The sequence below is a fragment of the Monomorium pharaonis genome, chromosome 9 (assembly GCF_013373865.1).
Source record: "Monomorium pharaonis isolate MP-MQ-018 chromosome 9, ASM1337386v2, whole genome shotgun sequence".
Taxonomy (NCBI): domain Eukaryota; kingdom Metazoa; phylum Arthropoda; class Insecta; order Hymenoptera; family Formicidae; genus Monomorium; species Monomorium pharaonis.
The window spans coordinates 19782605-19800758 of record NC_050475.1 but is presented as its reverse complement, the minus strand read 5'-3'; the positions used below and the strand labels follow the sequence as shown (position 1 = coordinate 19800758).

General features: G+C 38.9%; 1 protein-coding gene across 7 annotated transcripts in view; it reads left to right on the top strand.

Moving 5' to 3' along the window:
- The window catches only part of LOC105838590 (pleckstrin homology domain-containing family G member 5), a 149592-nt gene that overhangs the window by 71724 nt on the left and 59714 nt on the right, over positions 1–18154 (top strand). For 2 of the 7 annotated variants that reach the window (XM_028193359.2, XM_028193361.2), the window contains exon 3: positions 9369–12375. The exons of 2 other annotated variants lie outside the window; for them this stretch is intronic. In XM_028193359.2, the coding sequence (XP_028049160.1) occupies positions 12118–12375 (258 nt within the window). In that variant the 5' untranslated portion in view covers positions 9369–12117. The remainder of the gene's footprint in view (positions 1–9368; positions 12376–18154) is intronic. 3 more of the 7 variants (XM_036292323.1, XM_036292322.1, XM_036292324.1) reach the window with 3 other exon arrangements.

Genomic DNA, 18154 nt, shown 5'->3' with positions numbered 1-18154 from the left:
CGGATATCGTGATATTACGAAATTGTATCGTAAATACTTTCGCTGAAATGTAAGGGAGAGTTGCTGAATGCGTACCGGTCGTCTAAATTTTACCTTTTGCAATATTTTATAGTTTGGCTTAATATAAGCAACATTTAGTAACCAAAATATAAATGAGTAATAGAGACAAAAATTAATATATTATTTTATATTTTACGCGATCAAAGTTCAAGCTTCTTGGCAAGAGGACGTTGAATATAAATTTCTAAATATTTAAACTTTTTATTTGATAAGTTATAAATGAAATGAATATTAGTATCAATAATTTTTACATTAATCTTACATATTAAATTATTTTTATTCATAAATTTAATACTTTCAAAGGGAATATGTTTTAGACGACCGGTTTCCTACATCAAACTTCAAACTTCAAAATTCTCTTTCACACATTTTTTATTTTAATTTAAAAACAGCAAAACATTTTCGCTAAACATAGTAATACACGTTATATTTCCATAAGTAAGGCTTCGAAGTTACACGAAGTGTTCAGAGCAAATCAATATAAAAGTTCTAGCGAGTTTCAAAGAAGTTGTGCGAGAAACGTATGATACTTTTGTGGGCTTTCGCACGAGAAGCACCGCAGTTTAGCGTACGCTAGATTAATCGCCAATCGAGCGAAAGGGAAAAACAGCCGGTCGTTTCATGAAAATTGATCGTACAGGCGTCGAAAGTCTCGCCGAAACTTATGCACGAATTTTCCGAAAACAGGAGGGACTCGTTGAGTCTTCTCTCTTACCTCTCTACGTATTTAAATTGCTTATCAATTTTATATGAATTCTCGCGTTCTACCTGCCTGTAAATTGTGTTGGGATCGCGGATGAGTAACAAGGCTATGCAATCGAAATAGCTTCTTCAACAGATTAACGTGGCGCACGGTTTCGCATCGCTGACATGACACGGATATCTCACTTGACGCTTACGATCTGACTTTCGGATCACGCAACAACGTTCGCTGTAATGAATCGCTCTCATCCGTCATCTTTGTCCCTTTTTTTTATCGCACAACCCTCTCGCGCACCCCGCGCGTGAAATTCACCAGATAAATTACAGATTTTCAAGCGGCACAGGCGTTTTTACGGCTATCGTCAAGTCGAACAACAAACTTCCTCGTAGCATCGTAAAAAGCCACGTAAATCACAATGTAAAGGCGCTGCGAACGAAAGTTATACAACTTTTCTCGACGTTGCAGTTGAACGAACAGACCACGTAAGCATTCTACTTCCAGTATCTGCTTCCTGATTCCACGAAACGCTGCTCGCAATAACGCGAATATACCCATTTAGCATGATTTTTACCTTAATTAGCAACGAAGAAAATTTACGTCACAGCAATTTTTTTTACTGTACCCATACCTTTTCCGAGATTCTGAGAATTTGTATAACAAAAAGTAGGAGCGCGAGTTTGATAACAATTATCGTGAAGGCAAAAGTACAAATATCTATCTACATAGCATAACGAATCTAACATTTACTAATCGAATAAAGCCCCGAGACAGATTGCTGAGAGCCAAGCACGCAATCCCTCGCTAATATTTTGCATTTTGGCTACGTCATATAACAATGTTATTCCACAAGAGATCCGGAACGTACATCGCTGACCGGAAAAATTTCATTGTCGCTACCTCGTCGTGTTGCGGCTGAGATTGATAATCATCTCCCCGCGGTTATTCTATTCGACGTGACATTAATAGAGCGAGTAATCAAAGTCGACGCCGCTGTTTCGTGTCGTCGATCGAGAGGAAGCCTCAAAGGAGCGGAGCGGAGCGGAGAGCTGCACTTTAGAGCGTGAAATGGAATTTCGCCGGGTATAAAAAGTTAATTGCAAAATCAGCCTCCCTTCGTCCCCGTGAGAGAAAACTTTTCGTGCAAGTCGGGGATAGATTCGGATGGCGATGATCGATGAGGTTGACTCGGCCCTGCGAGCAAAAAGAAAAAGACCGAGAGAGAGAGAGAGAGAGAGAGAGAAGTTCGCGAATTCTCGAGAAAATCGATGGAGGCACGTATGTACGGTCGAATTACTTGTCCGTCAAGGTGAGAGGAAACTTCACAAACGACGTAAAATATACACGATAATCGCGAATTTCTGACGGTCGTCGCCGAGTAAAACTTTGGCCTCTTGAGCAACGTTACGCAATTGTAATATTTTTCGTATTAAATTTAATACAGTTTAAATTTCTCGTGCTGTAGGAGGTAAAAGTACCTATTGTGAGACACATTTTAAAAGCTTATATTTTCTCAAGTAGCGAACTTTTCTCGAACTTTTAACTTCAAACTTTCATCGCTGAAATGTATTGACGGTTTAAATGTGCCTTTTGCTTGTTATAATGATTTTTCTTAGACTTGAAATATTTGTACGTTTTAAAAAAAAGTGTTCTAATATTGGACAGTGGGTTCTTTTAATATGAAATAATTCCACATTAGAAAATTAAATGTGAAAGGAATACATTTTCAATTAAAAACCATTTTATTATACTTATGCAAATGTAACATATTGTAAATAATGTAGCACATAACATATTGACAAATTTTTTTAAGTGACGGAAACAAAATCTTTGTATGCATAGTCGTACACGTGCGCTACGCGGCTGCCGCTTTACGGTTCTCAGTTACCAACATGAAAGAGTAACATTTATAAAAAAAAAAATTCGCGTTTGTAAAATAATTGGGTCTCATATTAGGCACATATTTCATATCAGGCGTCCTTACCCTGCCAATCCGTCTTGCATGCCGTCGAGTAGCGATAAGGTGCTATTCAAATTCGCCGGTAGTCGCTTATCAGTTACGCGAGAGTTTACGGATTACATCGAGCGTCGCGATACAGTTCGCAGGGATTGGAAATTCCAGGCAGAATTAATTAAGGCGACTCTAACGAAAGTGTCGCACACCGATGACATGATCGATACATTCGTTCTTCATCGTCGTCGTACTGTGCCAGTAGTTTTCCGCCGTCCCGCCGAATCGTACCGTGCGGTTTCCTTTGTAAGCCGAGGCTCGTCGTCATTGAAGAAGAAAGGAAAAAAAAGGGAAAAAAAATAGAACCCGGAGAAAAGAATGCACCTCGGCGAGATTCGTCGCCTCCTTCTCGCCGCGAGTCTCGTTTGTAATCGATCAACGTCCTCGGCATCGTTCCTTAATGGCTGCCGTGGGCCGCCGCGTCGTAGTACGTCGGCGAATCTTGTTCATTCTCTGAAACGAGAATGTCACGTACTCCTTTCTTTCTCCCGGACGAGGCGACTTCAATGAACGGCACTCTTTTTGGGTCCGCGCGGAACGCAACCATTTCGTTTTAAATCGATTTCTTCCTCGTCCATCGAGATCTTGAGGGCTTACGATAGCTTTGAGTATCCGTAGGTTCAGGCACTAAATGATAGATGTGTGCGAGAGTATATTTTTGGAAGTACTCTCTCTCGACTCGTAACTTCTACAGTCTTTTTCCCAATAGTCGCTTTAACCCTCAACTACATCTATAAAAAGTCACTTTAATCTACTTTTTTTTTTTAGAGAAAGGGAAATATATTAATTAAGAAATAATAATTACGTTCATTGGACGTTTAATTCATTGAAATTAAAATATACTTACCATAAATCTCTCTTTGACGTACTTGATTGCTTGTCGAAATTTTTTTTTATCTACGTTGCACACCCGTGTCCCGAGGTAAATGAAATGCGAGCCGGGAAGTGAGAAACTGAAATACTCGGGTAATTTTTTTCCCCGCGCTGGGAAAAATTCAGCCCTTTCGTGTAGACACCGGGGCGGGGTGAAAACTCCTGTTGGAAGCGCGGGGTTGCATTCGCGCGCGGCAGAATGTAATTAATTCTCGTCAAGTGAATATTTAGGAGTGCGCGGCATTTCACGTGACACTTCGCCACAATGCGGCGGGGAAATGCGCTCCCGCTGGCGCCGCGGCCGGAATGCGGAATTTTAATGATCGACTTTCAATAAAAGGTTCTCTCCACTGATATTAAGATCAACATCGTCATTCTATGCATGATAGATCGCTTGAGCATAAGCGGTGTTTCGTCAATATGTGTCTCGAAGCTCAACGCTTTTATTTTCGCAATGGCAGCACAATGGAGACTCGGTCTATTCCAGAGTCTATTTATTGGCATTTTTCAAGATCTCTTTCGACGAAGAGAATTCTACTGTCATCGCTAATCTTTCTCTCTCGCTATCAGATCTCTCTAAATTACACCTATACTTTACGGGATATTTTTGAGCGGTCGCAAAGAGTTCTTCATTCATCACGATTAGGGTAAGTTAGGGTATAATGGCCATACGGAAAAGATGGCTAATGGCTATAATTTCTCCAATAATTGCTAAATAATGTATTCTCGTAATTATTTTCAAAGATAATCAATATTGTAGTTTATGTGCGTATACTATTCGAAATAACGATATTGTGGATGTCATATCACGTTTTTACTTTTGCCTGCAAAGTTTTTCACATGTTTATTAGAAATTGCCACAATGTCGAATAAATTACAGTTGTGTCGCAATGAACATTACCCACGTAACGTATGTAAATTGTAATGTGTAATTATATTTATTTTCTTTTCTATTTTTTAAATAAATATTATGATTATCTTTCTCTCACAGTTTGGGCAAGATACCCCATGACATTTCGGGATGTTTATGTATATATTTTATTAAAAAAGACAAGAATTAAGTTGTGTATCTAATATTTTAATTTGACATATCATATATGTTTTTTTTTAGTAATAACAATGAGTTAAATTAATCCTAAACTTGTGTGAACATTTAATATTAAAAATGTTTAAAAATAAAATTAAATATGTGATAATATATGTCAATAAAACTAAATATGCAAAATTATAAGTTTTTTTATTATTCTATAAATGTTAAGTACATAAAAAAGATATAGCCAACTGTTCTGTAATACTATGGCCATCTTTTCCCTAAAAGTTGTGAAAGATGGTCAATGTTCATGTTTTAATATTTTGATAATAAAAAATTTTTATGAAGTATTTTTTCTTTAATGTCGATAGTTTTACATATTTAAAGCTTCCGTGAATTAATGTACCAAACGCTATTAAAAAATAATAAAACTAAAAGTATGTTTTTTGCATTAAAAAAAACTGGCCATTTTATCCGAGTTTACCCTATGATTACACGATTCTCTCTCTCTCTCTTTCTCTCTCTCTTTCTGGAAGGAAAAACGCGCGAGGGATACTTGCAAAATTCATTGCGTCGAAAAGGCGCCATTTTTCATCACAAACGATGACTCGTGGATTTCGTGCAGAGGGGACGAAATCAAAGGATCGTCCTTGTCGCATGCAAAAAGCACCTCTTTAAGGCTACGTTTTCTTCCCTCTTCGGCCTTTAATCGCGCCTCCGCGTGACCACGGCTAATGGTACGAAAAAGCGAAACGTCACTTGTGCAAACTGGTAGAAGTGGGTTGTATCATGGGCCAATAAAAAGAGTTCGAGACCGCGCGGCTCGTTGCACGGAGTGCGTTTTCTTAACAATAATTACGTTACGCTAACGAGATAAACGTCGAGGAACGGATAAACGAATGTCCTTATCTGAAACAATGGAGGTAAACTCACTGGAGAGTTTTGTGGAATGGAGAGGTTTTGACTAGCCACGTGGCTCTCTTCCTCTCTCGCTTTTGTCATAATATTTATTTAGAAAAAGAAAATCTTTTACACGTATATTCAAGAATGAAAATCAATTTGGGTGATCTTCATAAATATATAACAATAATATCTATGGGGTATGTGTATTGCGATTTTTGTAAATATATATATCATGACTTGCAACAAATTGGACGTTTAACAGACGGGCGTGAATCGCAAATGTTAACATAATAGCTTCTCCAGACAAAATGTAAAAAAGCGTAGGATTAAAAAGGGATGAAGATGATACGAGGTTATTTAATTAAAAACCCATTTTACAGGCAAGTTTTAGTCGGCGGTCACTATTAGTGCTGACCCACTTTCTCGTCGGACCCTCGGTGAAACACTCGAGAGAGACAGGTACATGGTAAACGACAGTAGGTCCACAAGAGGTCTGCGATATTGCAGGAATTTCGCCGTTTGCGAAAGTCAGATCGCGAATTCCCGAGATTCAGCCGGGGAATCTCCCGATGCAAGTAAGCCGCGTCCCGATACTGAAATTCCATATGCATGTCAAATAGTTAATAGTTCGTCGCGGCACTCGTCTTTAGCTCGCGCGGAATCCTTTCCGCGCGTGTACGCGTGTGCGCACATCTTTTCGCGCGATTAGATGCGAACGTGCGTTCACGATGAGCGTGTTTAATTGAGCTTTCTCTCTCTCTCTCTCTCTCTCGCCCTCTCTCGCTCCATTCCCGATTAACTCTGATCGAGTCGAGACGCGTCGCAGGACTTTGAGCCGTCCTTCACAAATTCCGTGCATAGTATCGCGTAGATGAGGTAGGTAGGTGCTCACCGCATCGTGATCATAGCGGCTCTTCCGCATAAGCTGTTCTCCGGATATTCCGAAATCTGATTAATCCGAGTTAAACGAGAAATTTAAATTTCTCTTCGCCGGAAGGTACAATCAAAGACGTGAGGAATTTTCCATCCTTTCATCAGTTTAACGAAAATAAATTTTTTTATCATAAGATTCTAAGTAACAGTTTAATATGAATCAATAATTTTTTGTTGTATTTTATTGAAATTAAGCAACAGTATACCATAGATTTAGTTTCAGCGCAGTGATGAGTTTCTTAAAAACACTTATCGGAGTCGTTATTCATTTCATAGAAAATTAGAGCGAAAGAACATGATGGTTTGAAGACATAATTGTTTCCAACAGCGATATTTTAATTCTTTGATTAAATCTCATAGATATAAAAAGAGTACACCGAGAGAAAAAATAGTTACAGTAACTATAATATTATTATAATTTACAGTCATTTTTGGACTTTTATAGTTATTCATACCAACCGTACTTTTATAGTTATTCAACAACATGAATCATAGTTTGTTTAAACTATATTAAAGTTTTCGTAGTCATGACATTGGTCCAGGCAACTTATGATACCTATGGTTGCCTTAATTAAAATGGAAATTTTAATATAATAAGTAGTACTAAACAACAATCATTAGAAGCACTCACTATAAGCATACAACTATTATTACTAATATTATAATAAAAATAATATTCCTGACTGTAATTATTTTTACTATTCTAGTCGTGCAATCATAGTCGCAAATATCACACTTTTTTTCTCTTCGTGTAGATCGTTTTGGTGCAACACAGCTGCTGATTCTTCTTCGGTGACCCGAATTCAGCGCTCACACGCTCAATTAATTAGTCTCCACGAGTGGTATTCTCTCTCACAAAAGCACACACACATTTCTCCCTTCTCTTCTCTCTTAACCCTAAAGCTTATATTTTTTAGCCGTTAATACTACTCTGGATGAAAATTTATCCACATAATTAAAATTTTTTTTACATTTCAAAAATTTTTTAGATTAATTCCACGTTGTGGGTTACAGAGCATTAGAATAACTAAACTAACATTACTTTAATGTAAAAAGATTTTATTAATATTATTTTAAACAGCTATCAAAATTTTAATAATAGAACATGTATTACATTTGAATTAGCATTTGAATGAAAATTTATTCACAGTAAAACTCTAAGATTAAACATGTGTGGTAAAATCACGCATTTTAATTTAAATTTTAAATTACATCGCATTTAAAACACGTTTCGCTTCCTTTTTAATATTTTTCTTCATTGTTTTTTCGTAATTCTGTTTGTCCTCGAATTTGTAATTCTTTTGACACTGTTTTTTTTACCGCAAATGAAGAAATGAAAAAATACAGGAACAGAAAACAATTAAATAATTGTCGATCCATACACTGGAAAGTCTTGTTGAATTAATTGGAATTCTGATAGGTTTAACCAGAATCTGAAGACACATTTTTTTAAATGTAGAATCGTGTGTTATATTTTATAAAAAAACACAACATTTTGAACAATTTTGTGTTTTAGCCGATTTCTTTAACCTGGATAAAGTGAATTAGACATTAATTTCGTGCATTTCAGAATTTATAAAGAAGGATTTTCTGTATTACAGGCCTCGCATTATTCATTTAGCGATTTAATGATATTAAAATATGACGTTATACAATGTAGTCAGGTAAACGCTGCTACATTGAATATAATGAGGTGAAAATATTCATAATATTCATAGAACATGTCTTTAGTCTTACCTTTTCAAAATCCTAATAAACATTACAATAATCTTACAATAGAAGCCACAATACAAATATATCTCTATTACAATCTGAAGATTATATCTTTTATTACCTATTTGTTTTGCTTAAGATTTAAAGCTGTTTGCTATAAATTTGGATTGACAGCTTTAAATTTACAAGGGAATCGTATATAATAATAGAATATATAATCTTTTTTTATATTTGATCTCACACACACATACACACACACACACACATTAAAGGAAGATTTAAACTGTTTTTAAGTAAAGCTCCATTTTAAACTAGTTATAGAATTTGCAACCTCGAAAAAAGGTTAATTATAATCCTATCTACAATCTTACACATAAAGCTTATTATATTCTCTCTGTAATAGTTCAGCCATAGCTGTAACGCCGAGATATCGCCGTGGATTTCCTGCAAATCCTTTAATCGAATTTTGTGCTATTTGCAATTGATTCTATCGATGCCTTCAGAACATCCTTTAGATTAGAACGCTCTTCGAGATGTCCGCGAATTCTCCGCATTGTTTCACGAAAATGAAGGAATATCGATATTGCGTGGTTTATTGGCTAATTCCTACTAATTCTCCTCCCTTCTCTTCCCACTTCTCACATACGACACACACACACACACACACACACACACACACACACACACACACACACACACACACACACACTATCCTTTCACATCAATTATTTCAATAAATAACAGTATTATTAAATATTCAGAAAGTATCTAATATCTAATTTAATATGATTCATAAAATTAAGATGCACTGAACTTATGATATATCAATATAAAAGGAAAATATAAAGATAGAATATAAAAATACACAATACTGTATAATTTAATATTAACATTTTCTTACAATCGGTATAGATCTAAAATGAAAAAAAGAAAATCAGATTAGCAAGGCACGATTAAATTTCTCGCATAACGAGTGAGAATAAATCGCGCTACGCAAAGTTATGAGATGTAAAATCCCTGCGAGACTTGATTTTCCACCGTTATTGCACTTGTGCATTTACTTATGTATATCTACTTCGTCCAATGGGCGCGCTCGGCTCTATTAGTAAAGCTCCTTAATAGACATGATCGATTCGATTACGCAGATGCCAGGCATTACATCGGGCCGTCGTCGGAAATTAAAAAATACGCTCCCGTGCTTTGAGAAAAGCAGGAGGAATCGAGGAGAAGAAGGAGAAGGAGGAGAAGGAAAAGAGGTTGATCGGAGGAGAGGCGGATAATCGAGAGATATCACGCGATCATCGCGAGAAGCGAATGATAATTGCTGGCGAAACGTTCGATCGAGCTCGGCTTCGCGTCGAGAGAGCTGCCCGAAGGATCGCGGCGAGCTATTTCCCCGGTGGCAAGCCTTGAAACGACGACGAGCCGATCGATTTCTCGAAGGATAATAACACTCCGGACCTCCCGCGGTCCCCGCGAGATACGTGGAACGCGTATCCTTGGCCCGATTCGCGCCGTTAACGAGGGTCTCGAGAGGTGTTTATTTTTTTTCTTTCGCCCCGTTCCCGTTCGGAAACCCTCGCGCAAGGGTTGCAACCCCGGCTGCCAACCCGGAACGGTCCCACGCTTTCGCGTCCGACTTGTGGACTCGAGTTACCTAACGAGTACAGATCTCTTAATTCTTTTTCCGGACTATGCCAGTCCTGCGAGCTGTGGGCCGAAACTGAATTGCTCTCTTACGAAAAAATTCTAATTTAAAGTTGCAGCCGGTCGGCCGTACGTGCGATAGAATCACGTGATCGCGCGGTCAGAATCAAGAATAGCGTTAATCCAGATCTGCGCTTTCGAACTTTCGGTAGCGCCGTGCATACTAGATAATCTGCCTAAAACGGCCCGCTATCAGTGGCAGAACTCTCATTGATGTCTACATCGATTCAAGTGAATATTACCGAGATTAACGCGAAGCGAATTTACGAGGTAATAAAGCGAACAGAGATCGGCTGTCAGACAGTAATTTCCGGTATAACAATTTTGACCTTTTGAATTCGTCAACTGGAAGAGCGATCGCGACAGACGGCGTGTAACTGTGCAATAATTTGTTACATTGTTACGTTGCTGTTACGTTTCTCCAGTAACAATAACTTGTCGTTAATAAAATCGTGGATGTAATTAAACGGTAAAGAGAATAAGGAGGAAATAAGTGGAAGGAAGAATTCGCAATAATGGATGGCGGACGACGAGGCACGCTGGTGCGTGCTGAAAGGTGAATAGGAACGCGTGAGGTGTTTCCCCGAGGAGCTCGTTCGCTCGTCGATCGCGATACTTAGCGCAATCGCGCCACGTGTGAGGATCGGCCGATGTGACTCTTGGCTCGTGACGGCGCGGAAACGTACGACATCTCATAGAAACGAATATGAGAGGAGGGATACGTGCGGCGACGAACAGAAGCCGGCCGTAATCTCCGGAACGTGAACTCCGGTGAGTAAGATGGAAGAGTCTTCCGCGGAATATTTGCCCAGCGGAAATGCATTTTGATCATCAGCCAGCTCTCTTTCGCCGAGCAGGAGAAGCCGCTCGTCGTTAAAATCTCTCTTGGTGTTAAGTAGAAAGCGGAAATAATCTTCAGGGCAAAACTTTACTAACGATTGTTCTTGGAAATTTTACGCGAGCAAATCTGGAGGAGGAATGAGAATCGAAAATTTGGGATTCTTAAATAAATAACTGGACCTCGCGCATAAGAATAGGGCCCCGAAAGATCGGGGACCTCGATCTGAAGGCACATCGCGGTCCGTATCAGCAGGAAATTAAACGACTTCTTATCTTCGAGTCAACCTGTTCGTTCGGAGCTGCGACGACTGCGAATCGAATTCGTCGCGAGGCGATGCGCCATTTTAACACAATCAGCTTAATCATTATACGCTGCCACGGAAAGCGAAGCACTCGATGAATTTAACGCGGAACGTAAAAACATTGTAATTTATCATAGAAAGGGGAGTAGTAGCCAAAAAAAGGGTGTTTAAAAACTTGGCGGTCTATCGAGTGGAAACCTCGCCAGGCGAAACACAGCAATTGCGGAACTTAATCGATGCGCCACGAAGTGCAGAGGAAAATTTACGAACGGTACGAGACGCACATCAAGCAACGATATATATATATATATGTACATGTATGTATGTGTGTGTGTGTCCGCGTGCATGTTTGTGTATGTATCAGTTTCTGAATTTTTCTCGCTAGGCGAAGATTAGCGAGGATTATAAAATTTACGAGGCCAGCGCAGCGGTTGAAAATCACCACCGAGAAAAGACGCACCCGTAAAAACTGCGCGCAACGTGAAAGCACCGAGAGGGAGGAAAAATAGAAAAATTACCGCACGGCACTTGGTTCCCTCAATAAAAGGACAGTAAAGAAAAAGGGAGAGAGACAAGGAAAAGAAAAAGAGAAAGAGAGTCTCTCGATTTTTCGCACGAGAAAAGAGGCAGCTGCTGCCGGGCGACCTCGCCCCGAAACGGTGTCTAATTAAGCCAGAGAGTGGAAACGCCGGGCGAGCAGGTGAAGGAGGGCCCGACGGCGCCTAAGAGCGGCCTCATACGCGGTCTCGTACGCCGATTGAGCAGCGGCGGAACGGGGCGATCGGCTCGCTCGATTGTCGGCGGCGGCAGGTCCAAAGGTGCTGGAGGTGGTGGAGGAGACAACACGAGTCCCAGCGGTGGTTGCGTCCTTGCAGTTGGACAGCAGCCGGTGGCGGGAGCCGATAGCACCACGGTGTCCGCATCCGGGACTCCCCTTGGTGGCCGCGGTATCCCGAGCCGACGGTCCAGCCGCGATCTAAGCCCCTCGAAGAAGTCGTCGTCGACGTCGTTGGTGACCGCGGGGCAGCAGCAGGATGCGGCGACGATGGTGGTGGCCGGCAGCCACGGGGTCGGTGGTAGCGCCGATACGACCCCCGCGTCGTCATCGTCGCCCGGTGGCGGACAGGATTGGCGGAAGCTAGTCGGCAGCATAAGGCGCAAGGTGCGCCGCAAGACCCCTCAGAACAGCTCCAGCATAACCGAGGCTGCTCTGCAGGACCCGACGAATCGCAACCAGGATGACTTCCTCAAGGCCGCGATGAGGATCTTCCTGGTGGTGTCGCCGCCGATGGGGCGCATTCAGGTAAAATGCGCGCGCGCGCGCGCGCGCGTTCATCCGCCCGCGCATTTTCGTGTTGCCGCTTAATTGCATCGCGGTGTATTTGGGATGCGAATGCACTGTAAAAACGTTTTTTTTCTCGCCTGCTGCTTTTCGCTCTTCGAATCTTGATTTGAGCTGCTGCAAGCACTCTCTTCTCTTAGAGGAAGATATTACGCGTAGGGTATCTAATACCCGATACAAGTGAAATTTAAACGTTAATACACGTTTACTTTCTTTTAAATTAAGTGCATGAGATAAATCTTCTTACGTAAGGGCTGACTGAAAGCTTACGTCATCCTGTATATTGCATCCATCACGCTCAACATCTAGATATACCGCACAAATTTCTTTTCTCTGACGTAAATTGCAATCGCTACAATCTATAATATATCCGCATACTCATCTTTATTCTTCTCCTCGCCGTCTGTACTTTTCCTCGGGCTGATCGGCGAAACCGAACAAAACGTTTGATGCGCAGAATCTAGGCAGAAGAATGCTCTCTCCGCAATCATACAGCTCGGATCCAATCGGACGCTTTTATTCGATGAAAGGAGCTGATAATTGCCTTGCGGATCTGAGACTCAGATAGGATTTACTTTCCACATCCAAGGACAATCTGGTTTCTCGTGATAAAAGGAGAACCATATTCTTCGCCATTGGTCTTGTTACTCGGAATAAAAAAGCGCCTTATTATTTTCGGACTTTAATTCTTTCAGGCAAATGCATTTTGTCTGCTTACATCGCATTATACATATAATTATTATGTTTATTTACACTGATTGTATAATAAATAATATCTCCGTTTTGAACGATATACGAGCGAATGCTTGTCGTGCTAATAAAATTAAAATTTTATTAATTCCATTTGCGGCGCTAAGCAACAGCCATTTCGGCGTAGCATTTATAAAGGCGAGTGCGGAATATATCTCCGGTAAATCACGACAATTAATCTTATAACAGCCGACGCAACGAGTGGACCCGGCCATGCCATTGCAGTCGTTCTCGCAATTACGTCGACCAACGAATGCATTATTCGTCAACAGGCCGTCCGAAACGGGAACGTTCGGTCGCAGATGCGCGTAACAAACTGTCCCCGACGTAAAATATCCCATGCTTGCGGAATGCCGGGCGATTTCGCGGTGTTGTTCACTTCCGGCACATTCCTGACATCGAATGTTCTCCGGCGGGTGCAGTTGAAGCCCAAACTATTTATAGAGAAATACTTGGAATATTAAAAATATTTATTTAATTGTATACTAGATCACACAAGTGCGGGTTTAATCCACTGCCACTGGGTATGCGAGATTCTCTCTCGTCCTATATTTCGGAAATTCTGTTATAATATACCGATGGAACGATGCGTTATCTCGCTCCGCCGCTCCGTCTGCCTGTTTCCGTCTAAATTTATCAATCAATCATGCCTGAATGAGCGCCTTAGTCAATTGATCGTTCCGATTAAACAGTCGGTGCGGTCTCTAATCTATGCTTCGACTCGGTTGCTCGATTTCTCTCTTTTTTTTTTCGTTTTCTTTTTTTTTCCATTTTTCCCCTATTCTCTATTGCGGCTGGATAGACGTTGACGCGTGATATAACTCCCCCGCTAATCGATTATCGTCACTGTTTGCACCGCGACCTTTCGTCTGATGTAACAGCTACATTCGATGACCCGCTCTCCGACAATGCGCCATCGTACAATCGCGTGGATATTTGCACGCGATCGTATCGTCGCCGTAAATAGAGGTCGATTATAGAGAGTATTAATTCTTATCCAGATATATAAAACATTTCTTACATATCAAATATTCATACTTATTTTTCGTGTATTGTTACAGAATATCTTCCAATAAAAATTCCAAAATTATTTAGTGTTAAAATTTGTTAGTGTCATAGCAATCAAGAAATAATGACAAATCAAGGGAATAAAGTATAAAAATGTTTTGTTTTTTTTTTAAATATAAGGTTATAAACATAACTGTTATACGTAGTTTATTTAAGATATAAATTATTCACGTCTTTATATAAAATGAGTGTAACACATAAGTATGCAATTTTTGTCAAGTAAAGGTTTTTGCCAGTCACATGCGACACATTTATCTGCTCGTGTTATCCCAATTTATAGTTGAGATTTTGTACTGTGAGAAAAGAGATTCTTCTCCTTTGAAATGAAACACAAACGATGTACTGTTTATATTAGTATGGTGATTCGTATAAGCAGATTTGAAACATTGAGAGACTGCTTCCTAGATTAAAAAAAAGAACTGTAAGAAAATCCCGCGTACAATCCCCGTGCTTGTTACGCTACCACTTCACCTACTTTAAGGAGAGTCTCTCGTAAAATCAAACGCTATTCCACGCTCTTTGCGAAAAAGTTCACTCGTTGTTTCTCATTATAATTTCGGAGAATTATAATTCAGTGGTTTTATGAATAGAAACGTTCGCACGTGTTATCTTTAATTTCATACAAAATCGCCAGCTAGTAAAATCTGGATAACATTCTTACTATATTGATCTACTAAATTCAATTACAGTAAATTGATCAAAAATTTAGAGCGAGTAGATCTTTTCGGAAATCTGACATTTTCTGCAAGCTCTGAATGCGAGAAAAATGTTCTAAATTCTAGATGAATTAAAAAAAAATCAATTTCTTTTCCTTGACGCATTGCTTTGTTTCTTTGTCCGATCGTTTTTTCTGAGCGTTAGTAGCGACAGTAGATCAAAGATATCCGCTGACCTAGTTTTGGAAGTGTTGATCGACCCGCAGATATTGCCGTGTGATAATATCGCAGTTGATGTAACAAGATATGTACACGTACCTGCATGTGGCACGCGTTTAATGCGTTTTGGTTTATTTTTCGCGTACTGTCACGTAAAATTTTATCTTTCCGTTGCTCACGTGAATTCGCCACGTTTTATTAAACACGAAAAAACTTATAAATATATCGTCAAAATAAATTTAATATTCTAAGCTAATTATTCCAGTGAAATTATGCTTGGAGTACCTAAATTTATACAGAGCAAAATGCTTCAAACCCTGTGATTACTAAGAGTATTCAGAGAAATGTGGAGTATTTATAAAATATTGCGATTTTACTTTGATCTTCCCATTTAACATAAAATATGTGGCACGCGTGTGTGTGTGATGTAAAATTATTTTAAGATTTTTATCAGCGTTATTCTGTCGTTTTTCTACGTACAGTTGTAACAAAATTACATCTCCTAATATTAATACACGCATTTTACCGTGGCAGAGTAATGAAATGAACATTTTACGGCAAAATTATTGTCAGCGACATATTTTTTAAAAGATTTGAGAACATTATCGATGATAATATATATTCGCGATATATTTGAATAAATATCTCGTCAATCGAAGAGTAATGAAAGAGAGATGGGAGGGAAAAAAAATCATTTTTTTCGACCACATTGAAATAAATATCGCGACACGCATTTGTACACGCATTTTTACATTTTTAAAAAGACCAATAAATAATTTATTTTAAAATGTTTTATAGTTTCTCTATTTATTATAGACTAAATTTTACTTTTGTACATAAAAGAAATAATTATATTGCGAAGATAAGAAAGAGTAAATAATTCGTTGCGTGGCTTGTTTACTTTTTACATTTTTATATTTTAATTCATAGCTGCAGTTTATCGCATAGGCAAGCGAAATATAATATCTCTCCCTGCCAAAAGTAACGAGCAGTATATTACCCGGAAATCGAGGATAAACACGATTACGCAGTCGAAGCTAAATGGACCATCGTACTTTAATCAAAAATATATAACTTGACCCGCGTGCGCGTCAAAGGTTATGAAACGATAATGAAAATTCCGTTGGCTTAGCCATAGTATGAACACTAAAGAAGGAGGTACAATGGAGCAGACAAGATAGAGAGGAGAATATATCAAGCATCAAGTAGCCATCTTGTACGTTAAGGGAAGAGGTAGTGTCTTGCGAGAGATTGATGGCTAGCGGGAAATATGGGAAGGGTGTGCAAGAGGGATGCGAATCAGAAGGGTTCAGCGGGAACCGACGACTGATGACACGTCGGTGTGTACCTATGTGTATGTGTGTGTGTGTATGTTCGCGATTTCACTCACCTCGGTTATGAAGTCTCGAGAACGAATGGCAGGGATAATCTTTGGCGTGATGCCAAACTGCCAGCTGGTCTTAAACCTCAAAGGTTTTCTACTTTCCCGCGCGAGAACCTTCAGTATTATCCCTCCATCGTCATCGAATCTTATCGGCTTCGACAGTGCTTCTCAATTTCGGAAAAATATATCGACTTAAGAGGGAAAACTCACCCGTCTGCGAGCTTCGCGCGTATTCGAACCCAATTTTCCCGCCTTCCCGAGAGTTGAAATTGCTATCCATCACATGGTATCTATCGCGTACAGGGATACAATCCTCTTTTTTTTTTTGCGAATACACATACAGAGATATATTGGAATTGAAAGAAAAGATTTGCAGGTTTTACTAAAAATCTACTTTTTTAATAAAATTATAATTATATGTTTATTTAAGTTTATAGCTTAAATTTATTCTTGTATAGAATATATAGAATGTATAGAAAAAACAATTTCAAACATTTTTATCGAATTAAAACTAATGTTTTCCTTAATTTTTTTATGAGCAAGAAATGATTGAAATAATTTTGTTTATATGTAATTTAATTTTTCTTAAAGAATTGGATCATTCTAAATTTCAAAATATTTTTTTATTTTAATATTATAATAGTCATCTAAAGAACACAATATAATTGTTTTAATAATATAATATTAATATTAAAAAAATATAATTCTTTGTTTTAAAGATATTTTCAATATTTTTTCTTCTCAACTTATAAAAATTATTATTGAATAATGAGAATTTTTTTTTCTTAATAACAAGACTGTACGAAAATTCTTTATGTAAGATAATTGCAGAACAATAATTTTTTTGTGTAATTATTATGATTTAAACTAATATTTGCAAATTTTTAGAATTAATAAAAAATTACTCTGTTACTCAAAGTTTTTAAAATCTCATTGTGTGTTGCTTTGTGTGCTACAATAATTAAATAATAATTGTTACAAATGAATGCTGCATTATATCTATAGCGTGACAGTATAAGCAGCCATACGCCGAAACACTTTGTCATACGAATCCCTCATTGTTGTATAACGTTCAGGAATAATCGCAGCGGGCGTATATTCGTCTCGAAGCAATAAACGATGACAAATCGTGTCGTGGCGACGCGCGCTAATTAGTTCCTCAGAGTAATTACGATCACGCTCGAAGATACGGCGGGTAACTTAATGAAGCGCCAGTTTACGTTTTGATATACAATTTACCGATTATGCGATTAAATCTGGAGGGGGAAGGGGGAGGGGAGGCGGAAGGGCCAAATTCTCCTCCTGCCTATCTAATGGAGTTAACAAGTTTCACATGCCTTCTCTCTCTGTGCCGATGTATTTGTGCTCCCGGTAAGGCGTTGACGAAATATGGCCCCGAGCTGCTTGCCTTAAGCCTTCACTTATGCAATAGTTTGCTTTACTGCCGCGTATCGCATCGGCCCAACTTCGATAGCGCGTAAGCCGCGTAAGTATCACGTAGAGAATAAGATAAATATTACACACATTGCATAATGTTAGCTTAAATAATGTTGGCATAAATAACCTGCTGTAATGGTTTTCTCAAATATCGCGTTTCGCGGAAAATGTAGGAGCGAATAACAAAACTGTGTTTGGACTTGAGTTTTGAATATTAAATGAATTC